Source organism: Amborella trichopoda, chromosome 7 (assembly GCF_054954075.1).
Source record: "Amborella trichopoda isolate Santa Cruz 75 chromosome 7, AtrichopodaSantaCruz75HAP2 v2.0, whole genome shotgun sequence".
In the NCBI taxonomy this organism is placed as follows: domain Eukaryota; kingdom Viridiplantae; phylum Streptophyta; class Magnoliopsida; order Amborellales; family Amborellaceae; genus Amborella; species Amborella trichopoda.
Window position 1 is genome coordinate 7,351,105 of NC_142342.1, and position 25,851 is coordinate 7,376,955.

At 38.6% G+C, this 25,851-nt stretch overlaps 1 protein-coding gene across 3 annotated transcripts; it reads right to left on the reverse strand.

Moving 5' to 3' along the window:
• LOC18444191 (EXS (ERD1/XPR1/SYG1) family protein) lies at positions 1-25,851 on the reverse strand. Of its 3 annotated transcripts, none has more exons than XR_016059999.1 (14): positions 25,641-25,851; positions 24,914-25,049; positions 24,578-24,711; positions 23,135-23,173; positions 22,929-23,021; positions 22,677-22,793; positions 21,750-21,845; positions 10,440-10,553; positions 10,296-10,349; positions 9,412-9,449; positions 3,496-3,646; positions 2,318-2,483; positions 2,117-2,186; positions 1-770 (listed from the first exon to the last, which is right to left on the reverse strand). XR_016059999.1 is itself a non-coding variant. In XM_006854367.4 (14 exons), exons 2-14 carry the CDS (start codon positions 25,008-25,010, stop codon positions 507-509), a joined length of 1,443 nt encoding a protein of 480 aa, XP_006854429.2. In that variant the 5' UTR covers positions 25,011-25,049; positions 25,641-25,851; the 3' UTR covers positions 1-506. The 3 variants fall into 3 exon arrangements, 2 of the variants coding, with proteins under 2 accessions (XP_006854429.2, XP_088728990.1); XM_006854367.4 differs by having other exon boundaries at positions 9,412-9,459; XM_088872864.1 differs by lacking the exons at positions 22,677-22,793; positions 22,929-23,021; positions 23,135-23,173; ... (1 more) ...; positions 24,914-25,049; positions 25,641-25,851 and adding an exon at positions 12,099-12,170 and having other exon boundaries at positions 9,412-9,459; positions 21,748-21,803.

Sequence of the window (25,851 nt, forward strand, 5' to 3'; positions counted from 1 at the left end):
TTAGAGAACACAAGTCCTAATTTTTTTTATTTTGAAAATAATTCATCTAGTCATTATTAGGCAGTTACAAAAACTCCATATCGAAAGAAACCCTCCCAAGTAGGTCTCGTTCCCAAGGGAATAACTGATATACTCCTGAAGGAGCACAGCATATGTGCTGCTCTTTATTGGCCCTATGAAATAGTTTACCAATAAAATCGAAACATAGTTCGGATTTTTTGAATGGTTTAAAACCGTTCACATTTTAGACAGCAAACCATTAACATTCTCATAACAACAGATCGAAATCTGCTCCTCCAGGAATGCGCATCTCATTTGCATCAGACATTTTCTCTTTCTAAAAATTGCAGCTGTAACTTCACTATATCCCCAAAATGAAATGGGAAACCTGAAAATTAGGTCTGAGATGATACCAAGAAGCATTCTATATCAAAAATGAAATCCCTCAACGAATGAAAAAAAAAGTTTCAAAAGCTTAATGATAGAAGAAGCTCATGGTATCATCATCATACATCATGGTCATTGTTCATAGGGGGTAGTAATCTGTCTTCTTCATGGGGTATATCATTCATGGAGACCTGCAAGCTTGGCTTAAGAGTCATCTTGTTCCATTCATTCTCTACTCTGAAGAATATCCACTGAAACCTTCGAAGCATTTCAAGAGCCGTAATTGTAAACACAGTAAGGTAATTATGGCGGAGATGAGCTGAAAGCTTGTATGTCCATGTGCACCTGAGGACCAAGTTGCTTCCTATTGCCCAATAATAAACCTGCAAACACCAAATTATCAAATAATAGTAATGAGAGTGAGGAGGCTGGTGATAATGAATGGCGGTAATATGATGATAATGGTGAAATATAAATGGTGATAGATTGGCCGAGACAAATTCTTGTGATGAACGACAAGAGGATGGTGATAATGAATGGCGGTGATATGATGATAATGGTGAAATATAAAATGTGATAGATTGGCCGAGACAAATTCTTGTGATGAATGGCATCCTTTGCTTGGTGCAAGTTGAAAGGAATAAAGATATTTTGATGGTGTGACGAAGAAAGACTGTACCCAAAAATATTGTCTTTGAAGTTTATCAGCGAGGTAATTTCTTCAGAGCTTTTTAAACTTTTTCTTTCTCGAGGGAGAATTCATGGGAAATCATCGGGAAATATTGAAGAAAGGAAAAAGCTTATATAAGGTGAGGCCCTAAACAATCAAATTAAGGCGCACCTCAAAAATTCACTGAAAAGGTTGTTTCGATGTCCAAAAATCCTCAAATCGATCATCTCGGCCTCAAGATGTATGAAAATTAGAAAAAAAGGATATAAAGTTTTGGAAATAGTGCATATATCTGCTTGATCTACACTAGTTTAGAAGCTTTAAATTTTATAATTAGAGATGAAAATGACTTTTCAGGCCATCACAAATAATTTCAATACTCAAGGTGTGCCTCATTTTGATAGTTTAGGGCTGAGGCCTTATACAAACCACACCCTCAAAGAAAAGGAAGAACATACGAAACATGTGAAAACCTGAAACAGCTGAGAAATTACTGTTCTTTATAACTTAGTAATTGTAAATTTCTATATACCAAAAAGACAAAAAAAAGTCTTCTACTCATACTTTACTGCTAATCTTTATTAAGGTAATATAAATTATAGTACCTCTTAGATCATGCATGGATATGAGGAGGGGTTAAGACCGTCCATTGTCAACAATTGACTGTTGGGGAGCTTCATTGCTAAGCTCAAAACGGGTAAATATTTTTAAAAGACTTTGGGTGCAAAACCACATGCTCATAAACATATTGCAAACTTCCCTTTCTCGAACTTCTTTTGTGGTCTTCAGAAATTTATTTGTATTAATCTTGCAAACTTATATAAGAAACTTATACCGACATTCAAAAAAGGATCTGCTGATAACAAAAGCATCTTTTCTTTGTTCAAAATTTTATAACATTTTCAGGAAATTTGCAGATTAGAATAGAGATATTTGTTACTACCAGAAAAAGTTCATCCCAAACCTCAGACTAGAATGCTTGCTCCCCAGCAAGACATAATGAAGTGTGTAAAACCGAAACCAATCAAAAGAAAATAACACAAGACTGAGGAATCTTACCCATTGTCGTCCATACAACACATTGGAGCATAGATGTGGAGTTTTGAATTTGAATATTCTGGAGAAAACACTGGAAAGGCAAAATGGATGGAACATAAGTTCTCTCATCTTTATAAGAAGATGAAACGTCAAATCCAAAAACTTTTATGCTTCCTTTTTTCTGATAAAAAGATATCAAATTCTATCAAGTAAAATGAATACCTCAAGTCCCAGTCCCTGGTGACATCCCAATAAAATGAATACAATGAATTCGCAACACTTGAGAGGAGCCAGAGAGGGCGATAGATGTTGGTCCACTGATCGGGGAATACATGGTATTTCAATGCCGAAAGAAAAATAACAGGGACTGCAGTTGAGTACTTTAAAGCTGGAATTTGAAAGAAAAGGATATGTCAATCTCTAGAAATGTGGTTCGACCCAATAACCACAAAATCTAGTGCAACAATTCATCATGTACCACACATTTGTAGCACAGTGGTCTACAAGACTGATTTTTCTATGCATTATCACATATAATTGTTTAGAAATATTCTTGAATGCAGTAGTTACACCCATGCTCCAATTCTGGTAGAAACAACAGAGTGTATTACAAGATATGGTTAAGTGGTAGATAACACATCTAAGCTTATAGAAACTCTGGCTATCTGAGGGAAGAGCTTTCCCTCCAATCAATGTGCGAAATTATATGGTCTAAAAAGGAACAGCCATGTAGAAGTCCCAAAGAGTGTTCACAGACACACACACACACATGTTTAAGACAGAGAGCCTGATTCAAAAACAGATGAAACAACGCAAACGTATAAAATACAACTCATCTCTTCACAAGGGAAAATGTGAACAAGTTGTGAAGATGACTTGCTGAAGGATGCATCTTATACATGTTTCTGGGCGGTAACTGTTCTGTTATGGGACTATCCTGATTGACATTCTTCTCCTAACAATGTGATTCTTATACTTCTTTAATGTTGCTCGAGTTGGGTTGTCAACTTATGCAAGGACTTGAACTTTGTAGCAAATAGGGACAGGAAAAGGTCGAAGCAGCTAGCAGAGTAAGTAAAATACACTTGCTTACATTTAGGACTAGCGATAGAGCCAAAGCCTTCTACAATGGTCATTGCAAAAACAGATTGAATAAATTTGACAATAGTCAGGAAAAATACTAATAGGACCGAAGCCTTTTACAATGATATGATCACATACATTACATGCCTAAGAAACCTTTTAAGAAGAATGCAACACTATTAAAGTCTCATACATGAGAATGGAGAGGCTAAGGCGTATATGAAAACCTGTGCATTTGTTTGCTCCCATGCCATCATGCAAATTCCTTAAAGCAAACCAATTTTTCAGAAAGAAAACTATTGTTTGAGATATCTCACCATTCAAAAGGCATGTTCTCTCCCTGGTATCCTTATATTGCCGAAGGCATTGGAAGAAGCGCCAAACATAAGGTAATACAAGCACTAAAGGAATTGCAGCGGAATGACTACCACAGATAGAGTCAGCTTCAAACCATGCGATAGTTGCAACCTTTGAATGTCAAGAACAAACTAGTAAGGTAAATTTGCATGCCAATTATTAGGTTAGTAAGCCACAAAGCTAGAATGTCAAATGAGTCCTTGTGCAATCACACAATGATAAAATTACTCGACACTCACAAAGATTTAATGCACCAATGTAACCTAATTTCCAAATTAGCTACAAGACAGACAAAGACAACCACAATGGAATATATCTAAAAATATCTTTCTAACCTAACAAAAAAGCCTATTTATATAAGAGCTAGGAGAAAACATACTGACTTTAAAACCATTTTTTTTTGGGTGAGTCAGTGGGGAGAGAGGGCCCCTAGCCGTAGTAGGAATTGAGCCTAGGACGTAGTGTTGCAAATCGTCAAGAGCTAACCAATTAAGATATTTATTCTATTTATACACTATAACTCATCAATAATAATTATTTTTTTGTAATTAACATTAATTTTCTTCATAACAAAATTATTATCAAAAAACACAATTTTCCAGAAAACAACTGATAAAAAAACAACATAGACCAGAGAAAAATCGGCAAAAAATAGTCTTCCTCCTTTGTAATAGCCTCTAAAACTAAATCCCTGAAAAAGAGTAATGATATATCATCAAAAGAAATGTTTCATTTCAAAAACCCAAGCTTTTTTTAACAATAAAAAACCAAGCAACAAAAAATAAAGATATCAGATAATTAGTATATATACTTCCTAACAAGTTATCAAACAAACACCCTAAAAAAGGTTTTTTAAAAAAACATAGCCACTTTTCAGGAAAACACTCAACCCCAAGCAAAAAAATAAAACAAAAATATTAATTGAAACATATTTACCTAATGTAGAATACGACCCTTTGAAAATAAATATCCCCAACAAAATTGGTAAAAAAGGCCGCAAAATTGAAAGATTTTTAATTCAATATACGTCGAATGCCCAATCCGAAATAGTTCAGGGCATATCTCTTCAATAATACATTTTGATCAAACAAATTGCTTTGTGGATTATGTAGAGGTTTAAGCCACGGTGATTTAAAACCACATTTTTGCGATTTTTGTTTAGAAATGAGGAAGAAATCAATCTTTTGGCAGATTGGGCAAATAATGGCAAAAAACTGAGTTATTTTTTTTTTCAAAAAACTGATAATCTCTATGATTTTGATCTAAAACAGGGCTTAATATTGCCCAAAACTCAATAATTTTGGCAACAATTTATCAAAAACGACGATGAAAACAGCATATAGCCATAAAAGTGAAAACTGAAAATAAAAAAGTTCAAAATCACAATAATTGAGGGAATCGGTCCAACTCTGACCGAAGCCCGCAATTCTTGTCAGTTGGATTGCCCGGTTCTATTAGTGAACGGGATGATCCAACACTAGATTGGGTTGTTCTTGATACTCGCCAAGAAAGGATTAGTCTCCAAGTTGGATCGGCGATTTCTTAATCATTGGAACTCCAGTTCCGGTTTCACTAAATCAGACCTTATCGCAGGATCAAGAGGAGAGTTGGTTTGGTTCTCTCAAAATTTAGGTAAAAGAAAACCCAAACAAGTAAAGCATGGCTTGGTATGACTTCTATTTGACTCAAGCTCCTCTTCTTATTCTACTTCATGGTTCTTTTAAAATTTAGGCGAAAAAAACCCAAAGTAAGGCAAGGCTTCATAGGGGCGGGGGGTGGCCTCTTATTTTACTTGATGGTTCTTTGAAAATCTCGTAAAAAACTAGTGCAAGTCGCCAAGGGGGGATGGCCCAGGTGATGACATTGTTGGAGTCGCCCTCCACAGCTCCACCACAAGAGAAGAGCTCCAAGAAGGATTGAAGTGTTTGAGGCCTTCCAAGAGGGTGAGAGCTTCTGCCGAGGTGGAGTTCGCTCCGCCAGTGGGTTTGGCAAAGGCGATTAGGGTTGTGCCTTTGTGGTTTCTGAAGATACCCACTATTCCCGCTGGGTCTGGGTTGCTGAGGGAGCATCCGTCAAAATTCAATTTGATTTGGCCGGGTTCCAGGGAGCACCAGAGAGAAGTATGGGGAATTTGCTATGGCTTGAAGATAAGAATGGATTGCCAATTGAGAAGGAAGTCTGAGGATGAGGCTCTTGAACCTGCTGTGATAGCTTCCCCAAAAGATCACTGTGGTTTTGATGGTGTCCCTTAGGGCCCGGGCAGGAGAAGAGAGGCCTTGGAAGATTCTGCGATTGTGCTCATTCCAACTGGTCTGCCATTGAGGCCCTCCACAACATGGTGCTTGATTTAGGCCACAGAAGGAATTGTGACTGCAGAAAAAGGTGGGGGACTGACTTAGGGGTGGCCCAAATCCAGTTGAAGAGGCGAACTAGATCTTCCCATAACAAGTGGACAAAGCTGCCATGGATGAAGAGGTGTGAATCGGTCTCCTTGTTAGCCCTGCACATGGTACGAAGGTTGGGGGTGATCATGCCTCTCCTTTGGATTTGGTCTACAGTCAAGGCCCTCTCCGATAAATCCAGTTGAATATTTGAATTTTGGGGGGAATGAAGGTCATCCACGATTTGGCAACAATAGGTTGTGGCAGGGGAATCGCTGGGCGTCAGGAGGCTAGACAGTGGTAGAAAGAGGCCACAGCGAATACCTCGGAAGGAGTAAGAGACCAAATCATTGTCCTCTCCTTGGGAGGAGGTAGAGAGGGTGGAGAAGGGCAGAACGTGCGAGAAAGGATTGAACCTCGCTATCACAGAGTTCTGTGGAGGCATGGGTCCAGGAGAGAGCATGGCCGACTGGTTCAAATTGGTCCACAATTGAGGCTTTTGGGTCTCTGGTGAGGTGAAAAAGGTTAAAGAAACAGTCCCTTAAAGGGGCGTGCCCAATCCAAAGATTGGACCAGAACTAGACTTTGTTGCCAACATGAGGGTGAAAGCAGATGCTGGATCTGAAGGGGGCGAGGCCGTGAAGGATGGACCTCCAAACCCCAGAGTTGTTGTTGGCTCTAGCGCAAGGCACCCAAGGCGAGCTATGGAGGTGGTACTTGTGGCATCGTACCTGTTGCCATAAGTGATCACACTGAGTGGCCAAGCGCCACCACCATTTGTCGAGTAGGGCCAAGTTGTTCGATTGGAGGCTCCGAATCCCCAACCCCCCTTGGACCTTGGGTTGACAAACCCTTTGCCAAGAAATGAGGTGGTACTTTTTAGATTCCCCTGAGCCCGACCAAAGAAAGTTTCGTATCAATTGTTCTAGGCGACGGGCAACAGAGGGGGGCATATGGAAGAGGGACATTTGGAAAATGGGAACGTTTGAGATACTGGCCTTGGTAAGGGTGATTCTGCTCGCAGAGGAGAGAAATCTCCCCTTCCACTCGGCCAATTTGAGGTCGAACTTGTTGATGATGTGGCTCCATTGGCTCAGTTTGGGTTTGCCAAGACAAAGTGGTAGGCTGAGGTATTTAGAGGGGAGGGAGTTCACCATGCATCCCCACCTATTGGCAAAACTCTAAGTGATGAGTGGGTCGAGGGCAACGCCGATCATCTTTGATTTAGCCAAATTGACCTTGAAGCCAGTGGCCAACTAAAAGCATTTTAGGAATAGAAGTAGGGAATCCACCTGCTACTCTGAGGCACCCAGAAAAGTAGGGTGTCATCAGCACATTGAATGTGAAAAATAGTGGGGCCAGTATTGCTAATCCTGAAGCCTTCAAGCAGACATGGTGACACATTCTGGAGAGCGAACCTCGGCCACTATTGCGAAAGGAAGGGGGAAAGGGGTATACTTGGGGGAGGCCCCTGGAAGAGGGGTAAGAGAGACGTTCAAGAGAATGGAGAAAAAAGGATGATGGATGCCTCCGTTGATCCATTTCCTCCAATGTGCTCTGAAGCCCATTCTGACTTGGGTTTCTTCCAACACAAACCAATTGACGTGGTCGTAAGCCTTTTCTCAGTCCAGGTTAATGATGAGGCCAGAGATTTTGGAGATGTATCTAGAGTGGATACACACGTAGGTGATGAGGGCGCTGTCTAAGATCTGGCACTCTTTAAAGAAGGCAACTTGTTGGGGGGAGATGACCCAGTGTAAGACTTCTTTGAGTCTGGAGCTAGGACCTCAGGTAAGATTTTATGGGAGTTGTTGATCAGACTGATGGGTCTGAAGTCTTTAAGTTCATCAGACCCTTTGACTTTGGGAATGAGGCTATGAAGGTAGCATTTATGCCTTGGTGGACCACTCCTCTATCGTGGAATTCTTCAAAGAAGGATGGAGGAGTTCCTAGAAATGTTTGAATAAGACAATAAGGAAACTGTCAGGAACCCAGGACACGGTCCTGACGATGGTCATTGATGGCTTTGAGGATCTCATCCTCAGAAAAGGGGCATTCCAGCCAGAGAGCCCAATCAGGGGGGGATAGAGGAAGGATAAATCGGCCATTGTGGGAGTGGGTCTGGCCTAGGCCTGGAAAAGTTGTTGACAAAAGTCTAAGCTTGCCCTCTCAACTGACTGAGGTTGATCGAGGATCAAGTTCTAGACCTTGATCTGGGTAATGGTGTTGTCACTTCTTCTACCATTAGCAAAACGATGAAAGAAGGCAGTGTTGAAATCTCCTTGTTTCAACCATTTAATTCTCGACCTTAGGGCCCAGAAGATTTCTGCTTTCCTAAGCAAGCTGTGGAAGTCAGCTTTTGAGTTGGGTTCTAAGGAGAAGTTCACTGGGGGTCAACAGGGTGGGTGTCCTCAGAGCGATCAAGCTCATGGATGGAGTGTAAGAGTTCAGACTTGTAGGTTTGGAAGTTCCCTGGAAGCTGACCACTCCAGACTTTCAGGGAGTCTCTGAGGAGACCAGGGAGTGGAATCCTGGTTCTTTGAGCCATGAGAGTTCGAATCTGAAAGGCTTGGGCCCACCACATGCAGACAAGGTGTCGAGGAGAAGGGGTTTGTGGTTGGAGGTAGTTTTTGGGAGGGCAGATATGTGGGTGCCAAGGAAAGAGGAGTCCCACTTGGGGCTATAGAGGTAGCGATCGAGTTTTGAGAGAGAGGGAGAGGAGGTGGAGTGATTGGACCAAGTGAAGGTGGCTCCTTCAGTAGGGATATCGATGATTTCACTACGGGAGATGAAGTTAGAGAAGTCTAACATGGCTTGGGACACACGGAGGTTGGAGTTTCTTTGGAAATACCATCTGGTGACGTTGAAGTCACCACCTAGGCACCATTCTCAAGGGGGGGCGGACGGATATGTCGTCAAGTTCCTCCCACAGGGCACTCCTGGATAGGTCGGATTTGGGCCGTAAACAGCTGTAAATTTCCATGGGAGACCATTGTGACACCCTGGAGGGAGTTACTGTGATTAAGAAAGAGGCGATGTGAGAAGCAGTGCAAGAATGGGCAACAGGGTCCCAGATGACCCAAATGTTTTATTTTTCTTTTTGACGGAAGTAAAACTGTAAATGATCTATATTTCCAAAAATAAGATCAAGTTAACATGAGATAATACTTAACACCAACCTCAGAACCCTAAAAAGCTTCAAAAAAATAAACAAAATGAAAATGCAGCCAACTGCAACTAAAGAGACAAATCCATGACTCATCATACTTAAAATTAGCCAAACCTCAGAAAGAACAAACATGTATCAGAATTCCCAGGTTTCAATATTTGCAGATCCAGGAGTCAAATATGTATAAATAAATTAGACAGATACATAAATTACAATTGAGAAGTTTCATAGAGCCATTCCAATGAGAATCAAGCAACATTAGCACTAGTTTTTGAGAAAATAGAAGTTCTTGCATTATTTATACATCCCAATTTTCAAACACTGACCTGCCGATGGACCATACGACAGACTGAGCGCTCCAAATCTGAGAATACCTACAAAACAGTTAGTTATTAGCAGCACCAAAGGTATGCACACATGATAAGCAAAATGTAGTGATCTCAAGCACAAGTAATGATAAGACTATTAACCCCTATCGATATAGGGAAATCTGATAATATGATAGCTTGACAATAATAATGGGATGCTTTGTACCTAACTTCCAAAAACTGTGCAAAGTACTTGATGCAAATTACACACAATAGTCCCTTTATAAATCAATAATTCTTGTGGAGTGTGCCAATAAAATGAAACCCCACTAGAATATGAAGAATAAACATAGATAACAAAGTGTACAGTACTGGATATTTGATAAGATATCCATTTCTAAGTATATGTACATCGTAGATTCTAGAGAAACTCATAAATAATTTCAACAAAGTCTCATAGGACAGTCATAACAGACTCGTAGACAACATAGAATGGCTCAAAGTAACAACTCGGATTATGAGCAGGGCCCATGAAACCATGTGCGACACAATGCACCTCAATAACAACAGATTTTCCATAGAAAATACAACTGATAAAAAGTGCTACATATCACTAAATAAAAAAGTGGACTCCAAAATTGGAAAAGGAGAGATCTGCGGCCCATTTGTTAAGGCATGGATTAAGAACCTATGGCTAATGCTTGTGAAAGATATCCAGCAGAAGAGATTTAACATGTGACCCTACCAATCATAAAGGACAAAATATACCATGATCCCATGGAGAATGGTATGGCGAACTCCATTGGATGATAGTATATATTCCCATTGCAAATTTCTACCCCTTCACACGTTGCAACAATAAAAAGAAGTCGGAAGCGAATGGGGCTCAATAAAATGCATACCTTTGCCATTGAGGTCAAAATATCAGCCACAAAGAAGTCAGAGAATGTAATTGGCTGCAGTCAACAACAATACTAAAATAAATTTAGCATTCACAGCAAGCATATACATAGAAACATATCGCTGAATTATCCACACCTACTCACCTGAATTGGAAATGCTATCCGCCAAAGTGTCTTTAACAAGTAATAACGGGAGGATAAATAGAAAATATCAAAAGGGAAAATGAGAACCATCAAAACAACGGCATACAAAATCACCTGCAACGATGAGAAAATGTTAAAACAACCATATCATCCAAATCAGCATAGAGATATTGTGAGGTAAAACAAATTGTTCTGTTAATAAAATTAGGCATTTCAACCATTTATTCAAGTTAGCATCAAGAACTAGCAAAAAATACAAACAAAGCAACATTGAGAGAACGAAATATTGGGAACACGGTACTACAAATATCCTCATTGCATGCAAAGTGGCAGAAGGTCAGATTCCTGCCTGGGGCAAAGTTCCTGGAACTCAATTTCATAAGATAACCTATGGGTATATGGAAAGCCCACAATAATAGATCTTTTCATGTGGGAGATGCATTCCAAGCTCTGCATCTGATACTTTATGTAATATGCTTTCAATTTTGCACTTTGCATAATGAGTGAATGAATCCAAGTAATCTAAAGAAACCACCACATGTGTGTGCCGCACACAATAATTACATGATCATATATAGGATGCTCTCTCAAACAAAAATAACAGAGAAATAGATAAAAAAACAAGATACCACCAAATAAGACACTAACTTTGGCACTGCCTTATGGTGTTTGCTTCCAGTCCACTAGATCAAGATTCAATTGCAATTCCATGAGGTTCAAACTCAGAATTCATTTTGGTGAAAAAATAAGTAGTTAAAAAAAACACAAGCTAAAGTTCAAGTTTTTCATCGTCCAAGGCTATATAAATCAATCAGCACGGCCACTTGGCTTCCCCCAAGGTTCTACTCTCCCATAATTGCTTCCACACTAGCTAGCCTAATTCTCCACATGTGTTGCCCTTGACTCCGTGAAACCCTAATTTTCATACCAAGTATCAAAAAGCTCTTAAAACATCATTAGCCAACTCCAAGCCTACCTAAGTCCTTCGACATTCACGATTTTGAAGCATCAAGAACCTATGGATAGTTACTCCTAGGTCACAAGCCCATGGCAGTCACAAGCACTAGCATAATTAACAGGATCACAACAGTCACCTTCAGATCACATCACATGAATTTTGATGGAGAGAAGTACCATGGTGAAATCACCAAATGAATTTAAAAGCACCAATTACTGCTTAGTTTTGTTAACTGATAAGCAATTTAGATAAAGGCTTTACATACCCAAACTCACAGATGCAGTGACATAGCCCTCACAACTACTAAAAGAAAATCGACAGTTCCCCAAAACCCAAGGAACTTTTCATAATTAGACAGCCAATGAATTCCAGCTAAAAGATAAAAGATTAATGACATACATTAAACTATGGCTACAATCATTACAAACAAGATTCCACTACATGAATTTACATTGAATATTCTAACACTTATAAATTCATTTTCTCCCAATATTACTGCCAATCATGTGTTGAGACAACTTATTTTTTCTTCAATAATTCACAAATAAATTTCTCAACAAATAATCAAACTTATGAAAAATAATGTCAAGTATTAGGATTCACTTATAAACACATATCTGCACACCCAAACACAAAGAAAGAATTTCCAACCATATAATTCATAAACGGATGTTGTGACAATATAAAATGTCATTTCGGACCTGCCAAATATGCCGAGGAAATCTTCATGGGATCAGGGCACACGATTTTCTGTGATAATCTCCAAGGAATCACTGCGAAAGACTTACTTTTAGGATCAGGAAGTAAAACACAGACTTGAGCAAACTTGAGCACCTTCTTGTCAAACCATATGTATTGAATCCTCCAAAGCTAAGAGCCTTCAAAGACAATTCAAAAGACACATGCAATGTAACACGTTTGCAGATAAGCTCCACACAACAAGACCAGGATGGAGCAGAGTTACAGGAAACTTGCATGTGGTTAAATCTACCCCCATAAAACAAGATCTCTTAATGGTGATTCCTAGCAGAAAAACTGTTTGTTGTTCCACTCCTAATCCAACCCCCAAAGGAGTTCCCAAGGATGGACACGTAAAGGAAAAGGCACTTACATAAAAGGCCCAAAATGATCATTATAGTACTTCTCCATATACAATGTTGAACAATCAATCCAAATTTGTTTCCTAGATCTAGAACACTAGGAACTAAGAATGCCCAAACCAATTCACATAAAGAACGACAAACTGGGAATCTCCTAAAACTCTAACTTTACAAAAAATATTGAGAATATCTCATGTCAGGCCTTTCTACAACTAGACCTCGTTAGTAATTGATTTTGAAATCTGTTATTGAACAAAACATCATCACATTTGCAAACTTAAATAGATGCCAGTCTTTGAATGTACGCATCATTTCTGTAGGCTCCAAATGGTCACTGAGTCCTTGATGAGGACATTAAGGTATTAGCATTTTAATTTTTTGATTTTTGGAGAGTAAAAGCTAAGGTTGGTCCTTAAAATTACTTTAGTTAATTGAGGGTCTTTATGCCTTTCAGAGTTGTAGAGAACTCAGGTGTAGTTTAGTCTTTTATTATTTATTCAATTAATGGTATTTTATGACATTATGATGAAATAAATTGTATATGAGGAGAGAAAGGGAGATCCAGCCCCTAGGAAGTTTATTTTTGAGAACTTTGTGAAGCAGGCTTTTTGAATTCTTTGTTTGAAGGCCATGGAGAAGGCTTGATGCACTCCTGAGTTCCTTCTCTTTAAGGTAATATCCAATTTCTTCTTTCCTTTCTTTCCTTTAAGTGCTCAGTATTATTCCTTCTTTCTTAATTTTTCTCTTTCTCCTTTTTTTCTGCGTTCTTCTCTTGTCTTTCTTTAACTTTTTTTGCTCATTTACAGCCCTCCAAACCAGTAAACACTCCCCATTTAAAAATTCACTAAAATCTGAAAAAGTACCACATCTGTCCTTCGTAGATTTATCCCAAAATAAAATCCCTCAAAACCTTAACTGTAATTTCACATCAAATGTCAAAAAAGCCTTATTTCCTTATACACCACTAACTTCACTACCCTATAACTAGTCATGGAAACCGTCCGGAATTAATTTGAAAATTATTCTACAACTTTTCCCCTCTCCGGACTGTAGGCTAGCTTTTAATTTGATTTAGCTAATTTTGTTTAAAGAGAGATTCCACTTCATTATGGAATTGAAATCCCATGTCGCCGTCATTGAAGCAAATTCCTAAATTGCTTTATTTACACAAGTTTGTTAGTTTTATGGAAGAGTATCTACTGAAACTGTAGATAATTAACTTTATTTGAATTTAAAATGTTCTTCAAACACATTTAGGGTCTTGTAATCAAAGATTGTTGAGTGGTTGATCCTAGGTTACATTTGGTATAAAAGCAAGTTCTGTCCTAGGGATCAGGGTCCAAAATTGATTTGTTTAGGTTTTGTCCTAGAGTTTTAACGTGTCCCTTAGGTCTTTAAGGTGTTCTCTCCGATGTTATGTCCCTTAGGTGCTGTTCTATTTGGTGATATAGTGTTTGTAGTGTTTTAGGTGTTGTAATAGAGGGTTCTTGAGGCCTTTTGGTTGCTACCATATAGTTCCCAAGTTAGGAACGTTGTTCCAATGGCCATCTAGAGTGCAGGAAGTGTCCTTCCTTAGGTCCAAAAGAAAAAGGTCCATATTAGGGTTAGGTTAGTTCACTTTCCATGACAATTCAAGGCAACGTGATCCAAGTTCATGGCAGGGCCTGTGGCAGTAGCCAAGCCAGGGGTGTGGTCAGGTAAAGGTTGTTTGGCAGCAATCCATCCCACAAAGACTTGATCAACATCATGACTCCCTCTAGCAAATCAGGAAGCAATTGACGCAGATTGCGCATGCTGTTGGTGTTAAGGTGGCACTTCCTCCTGATCCTCCACAGAAGCCTCATGAAGAAGTTAGTTTGTGTGCTTTCAAGAGAAGTCAAATAGTAAATGAGAAAGATGGAGAGTATTAAGATGACTCTTATGAGGATCCAACAGTGTTTCAAAAAGTGCTAGGCGGAACCTAGGCGGTCGGGGGGGTCCAGGCCGCCCAGCGCCTAAGCGGGTGCCCAGAACCTGAGCAGCCCAATGGACTTTTTTTTTTTTTTGGGTTTTCTCTCTTTAAAATAGCCTCTAATGAGTTTTAGGTTTCAAATGAACCTAAACCCACAATTTTTCCCCTTCAGTATTAAAAAAATGACCCAAAAATGCCCTCAAGGAGCTGCACTTTTCCACCCCTTGGTGGGGCGCAGAACCTAGGCGGGTTCAGGCGGGTGCCCAGGGATATCCGCCTAGGCGCTGGGCGGTCCGCTTTTTGAAACAGTGGGATCCAATAAGCAGTATCCTAAAGAAGATCAGATCTATCCCTAGATTGAATAGAGCCTCATCTGAGGAGGACAATAAGAAGACACAGACAGTTGTACCTCTTATGGCTAAAGATGAGGAGACTCCACCAATTGCACAGGAGTTTCAATTACTCTTGAAGGAATTTAGGGAGACCATCTAGAAGATCTTCCTAATAGCCTTCCACCTATGACAGATATACAACACTATATAAAGCGCACTCATAGTTTCAAACAACGCTAGGCGGCGCCTAAGCGGGCACCCAGAACCTGGGCTGCCCAATTGAATCCAAAATGGATTCTACAGCTATATATTGTATAAAATATAATAATTAAGTATTTAGGGCACATCAAAATTCAAAGTAGCACACACTCCATAAGCATAACCATAAGTCGATCCATATCCAATTAAAACTTAAACTTTACCAACCAAAGTTATCAAATACCAAACCAGTAGAAATACAAATCCACTATCCACAAGACCACAATACTCAACCATGAGGAAGAAAATAAAATGAAAGTAATACTTGAAGATTCAAAAGAATCTTCAATAGTTCAATCAATGTTCAAAGTTTAATCATTATTCAACATTTATCATCCATCAATCATCATCAGGAAAAGTAGGGTCAGCTGCATTTGCATCATATTCATTGCCATCGGAGTCTTCAACCTCCTCGACATATTGGTCGTCTTCCTTCGTCTCTTTTGAATCTGCCTCTTCTTCCTCCTCTTCCTCTACCCTCGTCCTCTGTACAGAAGATCTAGTGGCCCTAGGAGGGTCAGCTGATGTCCCTAAAGCATCCATGACGATTTCCCATGTCAATCATTCATGTCCCTCGACCTCATCATCATCAACTAACCACTCCATAGCATTGTCCATATTTTTTGATCTGATGGGGTCTCTCTTATCTTTCTTAGCAAACCTGTCCTTTAAGAATCGATTATACTTGACATAGACTAGGTCATTGAGCCTCTTTGATTCAAGCATGTTCTTTCTCTTTGTATGAGTCCAACAAAATCAAATGAAACTAATTAAAATCTATTGTTCATATCTTATTGATACAATTATATAAATTACCCTTACGGCCTTACCCCTTTAAAAGTACTCCAATTGCACTCACAACCGGATGAAGAAGAGGTTAGGTTTAAGATCTGAATGGCCAATTTTTGTAAATTAGGAGAACTACACCCATGTTGGCTCTACCAATTGACTGCAAGGATATTTAATAAAATCATAAATAAATGATAGAATTATAAAAATGAAACTTGATTACTTGAATTTGATGAACTTAAGAATATTATTACTACATGGATCATTTTTTGTCATTTGCCTCATCACCATTGGACTCCCAAAAGACTTTAATGAGCACTTGCAATTTATCAGTTCATCAGTGCATATAATATCCTGGATATTAGGATCAAGGACTAGCACATCTACAAACTTCTTAAATCCAGTCATAATTGTGTCATTTGTGTGTATATCCTTGTCAACATAAAAAAAAAAACTGCGATCAAATAATAACCAACTGCATGCAATAACCGATGTAGCTGCCTATCCCAGTTCTCATCAATAATCTCCCAAACAGGCTTGTAGCGGTTCTTATCATCATCAAAATTTTGGGTTCTCTTTCTTGTGCATTTCTCCATACCCTCATATATGCAGCCCATATAAGTCTTGTCACTATCAATCATGCGAAGGACTTTGACAAGAGAAAAAAATACCTTAAGAGCACCCTTTACCCCTCGCCAAAAAGCCTTAGAAAGGATAATATCACTCACCTTCTTCCCAACCTGATCCTTGGACCACTTACATGCTCTTCAATCATCCGAGGTAAACATCTGCCTCAACTGCACTCTCCTCGAATGTATGCTATCTAGGCATAAGTACCAGGTCGCAAATCTCGTGACCCCAGGCCTCACAATCTCTTTCTTCTTGAGGGTGAGATGGTGGCTATAAATGAAATTAGTAATTGACTTTGTGTTCTTCACTGTACCTGATATCTCGGTTAAACCGCCAAGAGCCTCAAGCATGAGGTCTACACAATGTGCTGCACATGGTGTCCAAAAGATTCTAAGATAAGCAGCAACATTAAGAGCAGCATTGTCTGGGACAACCTGTACAACAAGATGCTCCCCAGCTTCCTTGATTCCCTTCGCTATAACTTGGAATATGTAATGGGCATCATGGATATGATCAGAGGCATCAATAGACCTACAAAAATAGTCCTTGAAGGACAATTCACAAGCAAATTCATTTGACTTCTTCTCTTTCTATCACTCCAAGCATCAGTCATAATAGAAACCACATACTGAGCCCATGCATCCTTCTTAACTTCTACAGCTTCCTTCGTGACACTCACTGCTGTTTTCAAAAAAGGCTCTGAAAGCTCATATGGGGTTGGGGGTTTCATCCCAGGCCCAAATTGGCCAATTGCCTTTATCGCGGCATAGAAGCTGCTTAGGCGAGCAGTATTGAATGGAATGCCCGCCTCATAAAATCATGTAGCAACATAATAAGCAGCTCTATCTCTCTCTTCCTTATTCATTCTATTTTCAACGGTGGTTTGCTTCTTTGTTCTCTCTCCAGCAACTTCAAGGTCAGGCCAAGGCAAAAAACTATCCATAGGGCCTCTAACCCGAGGCTTCTTACTCCCAAAACCAAAAGCAATTACACTCCCTTCCCTTCCCCCTAATAATGGATTGTTTTACCTATTGACATCCCTCCCCAATACCATCCTCATCACTATCATCATCATCATATAATTAACCTGAACCCCAGACTTAATCTCTACTATGGAGGCAAATCTATCATCTTTTTTCATTTTTACCATACTCAAAAAATAGGTTATTTCCTCTTTAACAACATCAAGAGTATTTTTACATGGGGCAACATCCCCCTGATAACGGCAAGATGTTTCTTGAACCGATTTACGCCCCCTTTTGTATCCTTCTCACAAAACTTGCATCTTATGCAAGTTTTATCATTAGGATCTGGGTTGTAGCCATATTTCCAACCGAGATCACCACTCCTATTATTTCCCGAAGAAGACATCTTAAATAATACAACTTGTACAAGCAATAAAAAAAAAGCACTTACTTTGATTGCTCAATCTCCAAACTTCCACCTTATAGATGCTTCTAAAGAATCAAAATCTTTTAAAAAAAACCCAATAGATTTATAAAACGTCAAAAATTAAATCTAATATCAATGGGTGATGTTTTGATCAATTTCTCATAACTTAGAGAAACCCTTCGATCCTAAAGAAATCACCAAAACAAAGTTTTTTGGGGGCTTTCTATCTCTAAAATGGGCTGTAATGAGTTTTAGGTTTCAAATGAATCTAAAACCCTCATTTTTGGCCCCTTAGTATAAAAAAATAGACAAAAATAGCCCCCACCAAAACCTTTTTTCGCCTCTGGGCGAGGCGCTGTACCTGGGCGGCCGCCTAGGTTTGGGCACTGGGCAGCCGCCTAGGCGGTTTCCTGGGCACCCAAGAACCTACGCTTTTTTTGGGGCACCTAGGCCTGGGCGATGCGTCCAGGCCCCCAGATCCGCCTAGGCGGCCGCTCAAGCGCTGGGCAGTCCGCTTTTTGAAACACTGAGCTCACTCTTGGAGGACTTATTGGATAAAGCTTGAGTTCTTAGGTGGCCCCACACTTTCAACACTAAAATCGATGGTATACAGAAAACATGTGTTTATAACCACACATTCAATAAGATTACCATGGAGCATAGATTTCACATATCTAGGCTTGATGACATGCTGAAAATATTGAGTGGCACTTGATTTTCTTCAATATTGACTCAAGGAATGGATACCATACCACCAAATTCATATTCGACTAGGGAGTTCTCTTCACGAGAACATTGCATTGCATGGGTCTTGTCAAGCAATTTGGTTGAGCTAAGTACTTCAGGAAAGTAGAGAGATTTTCAGCACAGGTTGAGGTGCAACATGAAGTGATATGTAGAATGCTACCATGTTTGTCAAGTTTTAAAGGCCAGTCTTAGAATACTGACCTCTACGCTCCACTCCACTCCCTATCCCAGGTTTTCCTTAGGAAGATGTGAGCATGGACTTTGTGTTAGGTTTGCCTAGAACCGCTAGGAGGTAAAATTTTGTGTTTGTATGGACCATTTTAAAAAATGATCCATTTCATTTGTCAAAAGGATGCATCTCAAGTTGCAAACTTTTCTTAAGAGAAGTCATTCGCCTTCATCATCTACCTATGTCGATCATCTCGAATCAAGATATTGGAGCCCTGAGTCATTTGCGGATAAGACTATGGTCAAAACTAAGTACAACTCAATATTTAAGCAATGCATAACATCCTCAAATTGGTGGGCAGAATGAGGCAATCAATCATAGTTAGGTTTTGAGATGCTGAGCCAGTGGGGTTTGAGTCCTTTCTATGCAGATTTTGCTTGTAACAGTTCGGTAAACCAATCGCCCGAGAAGTCTCTGTTCAAGACAGTGTACAGTCACTCCATTCCGCACGTGCTAGACCATGTTCCATTACCTTGGGTGGGAGGGAGCAGTGCTGAAGCTGACAAATATGCCCAATACATCAAGGAAATACAGAAGGAAGTCCTTGACAGGTTCAAAGCCAATCAGCCAACTCCCTAGGAATGAGAAGGCCGCAGATGAGCGTCCAGGCGACCAATTATATTCTGTGGGAGACTCTGTCGTGGTACATCTGAAGCTTGAGAGGTTTCCAATTGGTACTTACGATTAAGTTACATCGGAGAAGTACTCCAAAAGATTCTCAAGAAGTCAGGTGATAATGTTTCTCCTAGACTTTCATGAGTACATCACACCAAGCTGATCTTTAAAATTGTCAATCTCTACATGTTTCAAGTAGAGATCCACTTATACACTTGGATCAAGGGCTCGTAACGGGCTGGCCCAGCTATGGACTTAACCCAATTTGGGTCCCTACAAGGTCAACCTGGAATACATTATTTTCAAAAGAAAAAAAAAAAAGAAAACTAAGGGGAATCACCGGACTGGAAAGAGCCATGGCCCAAGCCGAGGACTGGACCTCGGCCCATATTTTGGGACCAAAGCGCTAGTTTTGAAGGTTGGGCCGAACAGGCAGGGCTCCCTGGCCCATTGCAAGCCCTACTTGGATGTTGGTTTGCTGGGGACTCTGGAGCTACCAAGAGCTTATGAGGATGAAGATATGATGGATCTTCGAACCATCAATACTTGTGGTTCATACAGGAGATACTTGGTTTGTTGGGGAAATCGCCCATTCACTGATTGTCTGAAAATTGATGAACATGCATTATGGAGCAGGAGAATGTTTATAAGCGCTCCATGGAGTAGTACAGGGTCGAGTTCTTCTTAACTCGGAGGGAATTGATGAGGACATCATGGAATTAGGTTTTTAAATTTTTCTTTTCCTGTTTTAGAGATTGAAACTAAGGTTATTTGGTGTTTTAATTCATTTTTGATATCTTAAGGTACATATGCCTTCTAGAGTTGTGGAGGATTTAGGGGTATTTTAGAAGCTGATCAATTTATTTAATTAGGGATATTGCTTATTGTCAAGACAAATTGCATACAAGGGGAGAGACGGTGTCAAGGCTCTAGGATGCTTATTTTTTAAAACTTTGTGAAGAGAGAAAAAAAATCTAGAGGACTTTGATTGCAGACCATAGAGAAGGTTTATAGCTCATCCCAAGGTCCCTCACTTAAAAGGTAATCTCTAATTTCTTCTACTCTCCTTTCCCCTGTACTCTCTTCATCTCCTTTCATCCTAGTCCCCCCCCCCTAAATTCCTTTGTCCTTTCCTTTCTTTCCCTTCTTCCCTTTTCTTTCCTTGAAATCTTTAGTATTCTTCCTCCTCTCTTAATTTTCTTCTTTTGCCCTTATTTTCCCTGTTTTCTTCCTTTTTTATTTTTGTTTTTTGCTCCTTCACCAAACCAGCAAACAATCCCCAATTAAAATCCACCAAAATCTAAACGTAACCAATATGTCCTTCCTAGAATTAACCTAAAATAGAATTTGAAACCTTGACCCTAATTTCGCATCTAAAGTCAAAACCCTAATTTCTTTACACGCCCTTAATTTGAGAACCCTAGAACTAGTTGTGGCAATCCTCAGGAATTCATTTCGAGTTAGTCTATGCCCTCATTTCTTCTCCGGGGCTGTAGGCTAGCTTTAAATTTGATTGGAATCAACTTTATTTAACTAATTTTATTTGAAGACAGATGTCAATCCATAACGGACCCATTGCCCATGCACTCAAGCAAATTTGTAATTGCATGTTAATTAACACAAGTTTGTTATTCAGTTTTGTGGATGATTATTTAGATATTTAACCTTATTTGAATTTAAAGTGCTCTCGAAAACATGTTTTAGGATCTAGTAATCGAAGATTGGTTACTGATCGATCTTAAGTTGCATCGGTCTTGTGATAACAAGCACCACCTTCCAAATCTGTTAGTGATGTCAGTAAAAATAGCCAACTATGCAATGTTGTGATGGCTAACTACAATTAACAGTATGAATATTAGTGATCTGTTGACCTCCAGAGTACATCTGTAATTTTGAGGATCAAAATATTTTCATCATAAAAATATCTGAATGTTTGCATTATTCAGCCGTCCAGAATTTCTGAGAAGAGATCAACCTAGTAACAAACGATTATGCATCATGACTTGCATTCAAAGCTATCAGTCAGTAGATTGATGATTACCTGAACAAGCATTTAAAACTTTTCCAAAGAAAACCCAACAAGCATTCCATAGAAATGGTATGCATCAAGTCAAAGTTATCTTGCACAAAAGTCACAAACAAATATAGGATAACAATGTACAGAAAAAATAAGAAAAATATGAAGAGAAAGGAAGTGCTGCGATAAACAAAAATTGAAGGAACCAAAAAAGTGTAGCAACAGTACACAGTTGCATGAATTGTTCAATTAATTCTAATTATTCTGATGGAAAAGGAGGCAGATAGTACACTGGTTGTGATGCAGCCCACGATACTTCTCCATGAGAGTACAGATAGAGATATGCTGTCATACTTGAAGGCACAACTATAGTCATCCATGTGGCACACTGCATGTATGTCATGTAGGAAAAGAGAGTAACTGTCAGCCTATGAAGAGAGAGGAAACTAAACAGTATGCAAAGAGAAAGCTAAGTTTAAACATAGACATACAGCAACTTCCAATAAATAATGTTTCTTAGCATAGCTGATTATCTAGTAACCAAATATAGATGGACAACACATAAGAAATCGTATACTCCATTTTGTACGGATGAACACTTCAATTTCTCATTTGACACTCACAGATTGCACGAGATTTAAATGGATGCTGAGTTCTGGTATTGATACAACATAAAGATTAGGAAAGGAAAAGAATGATGCTAGGAGAATGAACAGAATTGGACAGGAAAAACAAGAACTCGTTAGAAAACACGAACAAGCAACACCATTAATATGGAAAAATGTCCAACTCCTAACTAGTATAGTTAAGATCCAGGAAAAACCAGTTTCTCCATTTCTTCTAAAATCAGGAATTTTATCTCTGTGCTAAAGAGAATGATAAAAATAAAAAATATACACATATTCCAATAAAATACTAACCCTGGAAGTAAATAATATAATGATGTCTACACCCATACAACATCCACCAACTGAGTACCATAACTACATGCTACTAGATGCAGCTTATATTTTTTAGTACACCAAAAACACATCGAACTTTGCAAGCGAGCAAAAGCAGAATGGGATAAGAAACTGAAGGTTAATATATATCATCATCAAAATAACATGCATGTAAAAACTACCTCTATTGAAAATGAAACAATAATCCTTTGAAAAGAAACGAACATGAAATGAGAAAATTAAAGGCTTCAACAATTTGTAATAAATGAGTTACTCACCGTCCATGTTTCTCTGTGAGTAAGATGGGTCTGATCAAGATCAAATATTTTTGCATAATTAACAGATGATTGTGCAAAAACCCAAAGATTGATCCCCCAGAGCCACACCATCATAGTCTGCAACATTTGACAATGCTATTCAACGCTTCATGTAAAAATTATGTATGCCCAATGAGCAGCAGACAACGAAATAGAGACAAAACAACAAAATTGGTCACTGCAATGATACCCAATACATAATTACTAACTCACCACAAGAAGTAGAGGATTATAATATAAGAATGCTTCATACAGAAACAAATCTCGTAAATCTGCATTCATTCGCAGAACGGAATCGATGCCAATCTGCAAGTTCAGGGAAGCATGAATTGTGCAGTACCATATATAATCGCAAAACACTTTCAAGCATTAATCCAAGCATCCTACCCAGTCCAGGAAATGATACAACTGACACTCACCTTGCAGCAGATAAAACCCCACAAGGAAAATAGCAGAACCTAATAAAAAGCATCAGGTAGATATGATCAGTGCTTACCAACAAAAACCTCATATTCAGACATAAAGCAGATTAGCAGAAAAGATGCTGCGACATATCGAAGAAATTCTTCAACTCCACGACATTGGCAGTACAAAATGCCTCATTTATTCATTGGTTTGAAGGACTGTTGGAAGGAACAACTTGAGGCATTACAGCACAATCAATGCTAGATATATCAAGAATGCCAATTTCTTGGATTGGTAACATCTTACTCAAAATACCTTATCTATTCATTCGTTTGAAGGACTGTTGGAAGGAACAACTTGAGGCATTACAGCACAATCAATGCTAAATATATCAAGAATGCCAATTTCTTGGATTGGTAACCAATGCAAGTCACATCTTACTCAAAATAATCAAAATCCATATGCATGCCAACATATCTCAATTCCCCGCCATAGACAGTTTGAACCAAAAAAGAGTAAGTATTTGCCGAAAATACAAAAGACAAATTGAGGAACAATCATGTGTATTTATTGACGAATTCTTGGATAGGAGACAAAGCCAAATGCCAAATGAAAATTGAGACACTCTTTAAAAGTTTGGTATGTAAAGACATGTTGAATCTATCAACTAGACTTGAGTGCTTCCCTTTCAACAACATTCACAACGAACCATAGTAATTTCAGGTTAACACATACTAACAAGAGGGGATAACTAATGATTCTTGGCCTGCAGAAAACATACTATAGAGCATAAATATTAAAATGACAGGATATCGAGTTTCTGTTTTATTTATTTATCTTGAGAATGAAGAACAGAAAACAAGGAACTTGTACACTTCATTTAGATACCGTGTGTGCATTTTATCCATGTGCAGACCAACTCCTCTATGCCATTTTAACAACTCACCAAATAATTGCCCATACAATTTATCTTTTTAAGAAGCCATCAGAGAGATTTACTACCACTCCATTTTAGAAAGGAAACTAAAAATTCAGGGAAGTGACAGAGGCCCATCCAAAAATCCAAGCAACAAATTAGGGGGACACAGAAAAGCATACCTACATCATGTAGAGTTAACCCAAGTTTGAAAAAAATTTGCATCACGCAGAAATGTTTGTGAACAATAACTGCTCATTTAATTTTGGAAAGACAAGAAAAATAAGCATGCACGCCAAATGCAAGAAAGATACGCAGCATGTTCCTTTAAGCACAATACCACAGCAAAAACACAGTCAGAAAAATATTTGATATTGCAAAGCACATTTTCCCGCATTCCTTTTTTTTTTTTTTTTTTTTTTTTTTTGTCTTTTCTGATAAGCTATTTCCCATATTCTCCAAAAATGCATTTAGTAACATGCAAAACTCGTAAACCAATTAATAAGGGTACTTTCTGAATGCATGGAACGGAGAGTACAACCTTGAATCTCCATAGAAAAATTGGAGATGGCATTATAGCTGCGCCGTGTTTTGAAGTATCACCCGTCTTCATTTCACTTGCTTCTATTGGTAAGGAGAATACTTCATCAACATCAATAGGTCTCTCAGTTGAGCCTATAGCAATGATATGGAATTCAGTAAGTTCCATAGCTCTTATAACGTGCAAAATTAAATCAAGCATCAATGCCAAATGAATATGCTAAATTACCAAACGAATATGCATCAAAGCCAAATGAATATGCAAAAGAATTGTAATTTCACCCAGTGAACTATACGCATCAAGCCAAATAAATATTTGAAATGACTGTATCTTTACCTGGTTCAGAAACAACAGGTCTACTACTAGACCGCCGGAGAAAGGGGCTATTAGTGGAGATTGTCACATGACCTCCAAACATAGATGACGATATCATAAATGATAGATAGTCAGTTCCTCACCTTTGAGTTAAGACCTGCACAAAAATACAAAATGTGAAAAATGCCGTTTTACTGAATATGAATTTTACCGAACTATGAAACAATTTGAAACCAAAACTCGTGAGCTGAACATATGGTATCACAGTTTAGGTTGGAGGAATCCAACTATGACAATTAATATTAAATTTTCTGGTTGTCATAAGAATCATACACAATAAGGAAAAAAACATATTTTCAACTTTATAACCAGACCTCTCATAAAAGTTCAACAAAATCAAACCCATAACCATATTCTTCAGTATTTCCAGAAATATGCATTGCTCTACGATTCCTAAGCTCCAAATTTTCAAACAATAAATAACAAAATAATGCAAAATAAGCACTGGACATTGAAATTATAAACCCAAATTTAAGCTTTTCCGCACAGATCACAAACATTATGACAATACAAAAAATTATTCACCAAAGAAGGAAAACAGGTGGAAATAAAAATCATAAAGTGAAATAACTCTATACCCAATAACGAACTTTTCAACAAGGATGCAGCGTTTTTGGAAAAACAAAAAAAGATTGAATTTTTCAAATAAATAAGAAAAAAAAGAAGAATGATGGGCCTGTACAAATACCTTCCTCTGATCTCTCCAGCTCCGCATCCTCACATAAAAAAAGCCGAACTGCTATTTTGGGTCACAATTCAGATTTAACCCTAACACTGAAAACTAGTCTATATATATTTTGGAGTGTATGTAAGGCGCTGCCTTTCTCAAAGATCTGTAAATTGATGAGATCGTCAAAGCAAATTTTCATGAAAACGAAAGAGAATGATCTGAAATCTGC

Excerpts from the sequence above, each read along its gene's own strand:
- LOC18444191 (XM_006854367.4), bottom strand. The coding sequence starts at position 25,010 with ATGATATCGTCATCTATGTTTGGAGGTCATGTGACAATCTCCACTAAT. Across the intron at positions 10,554-21,749 it reads CGTGGGCTGCATCACAACCA|GTGATTTTGTATGCCGTTGT; the intron begins GTGTACTATCTG and ends TCATCGTTGCAG. Across the intron at positions 3,647-9,411 it reads GTCGTATGGTCCATCGGCAG|GTTGCAACTATCGCATGGTT; the intron begins GTCAGTGTTTGA and ends TGACATTCAAAG.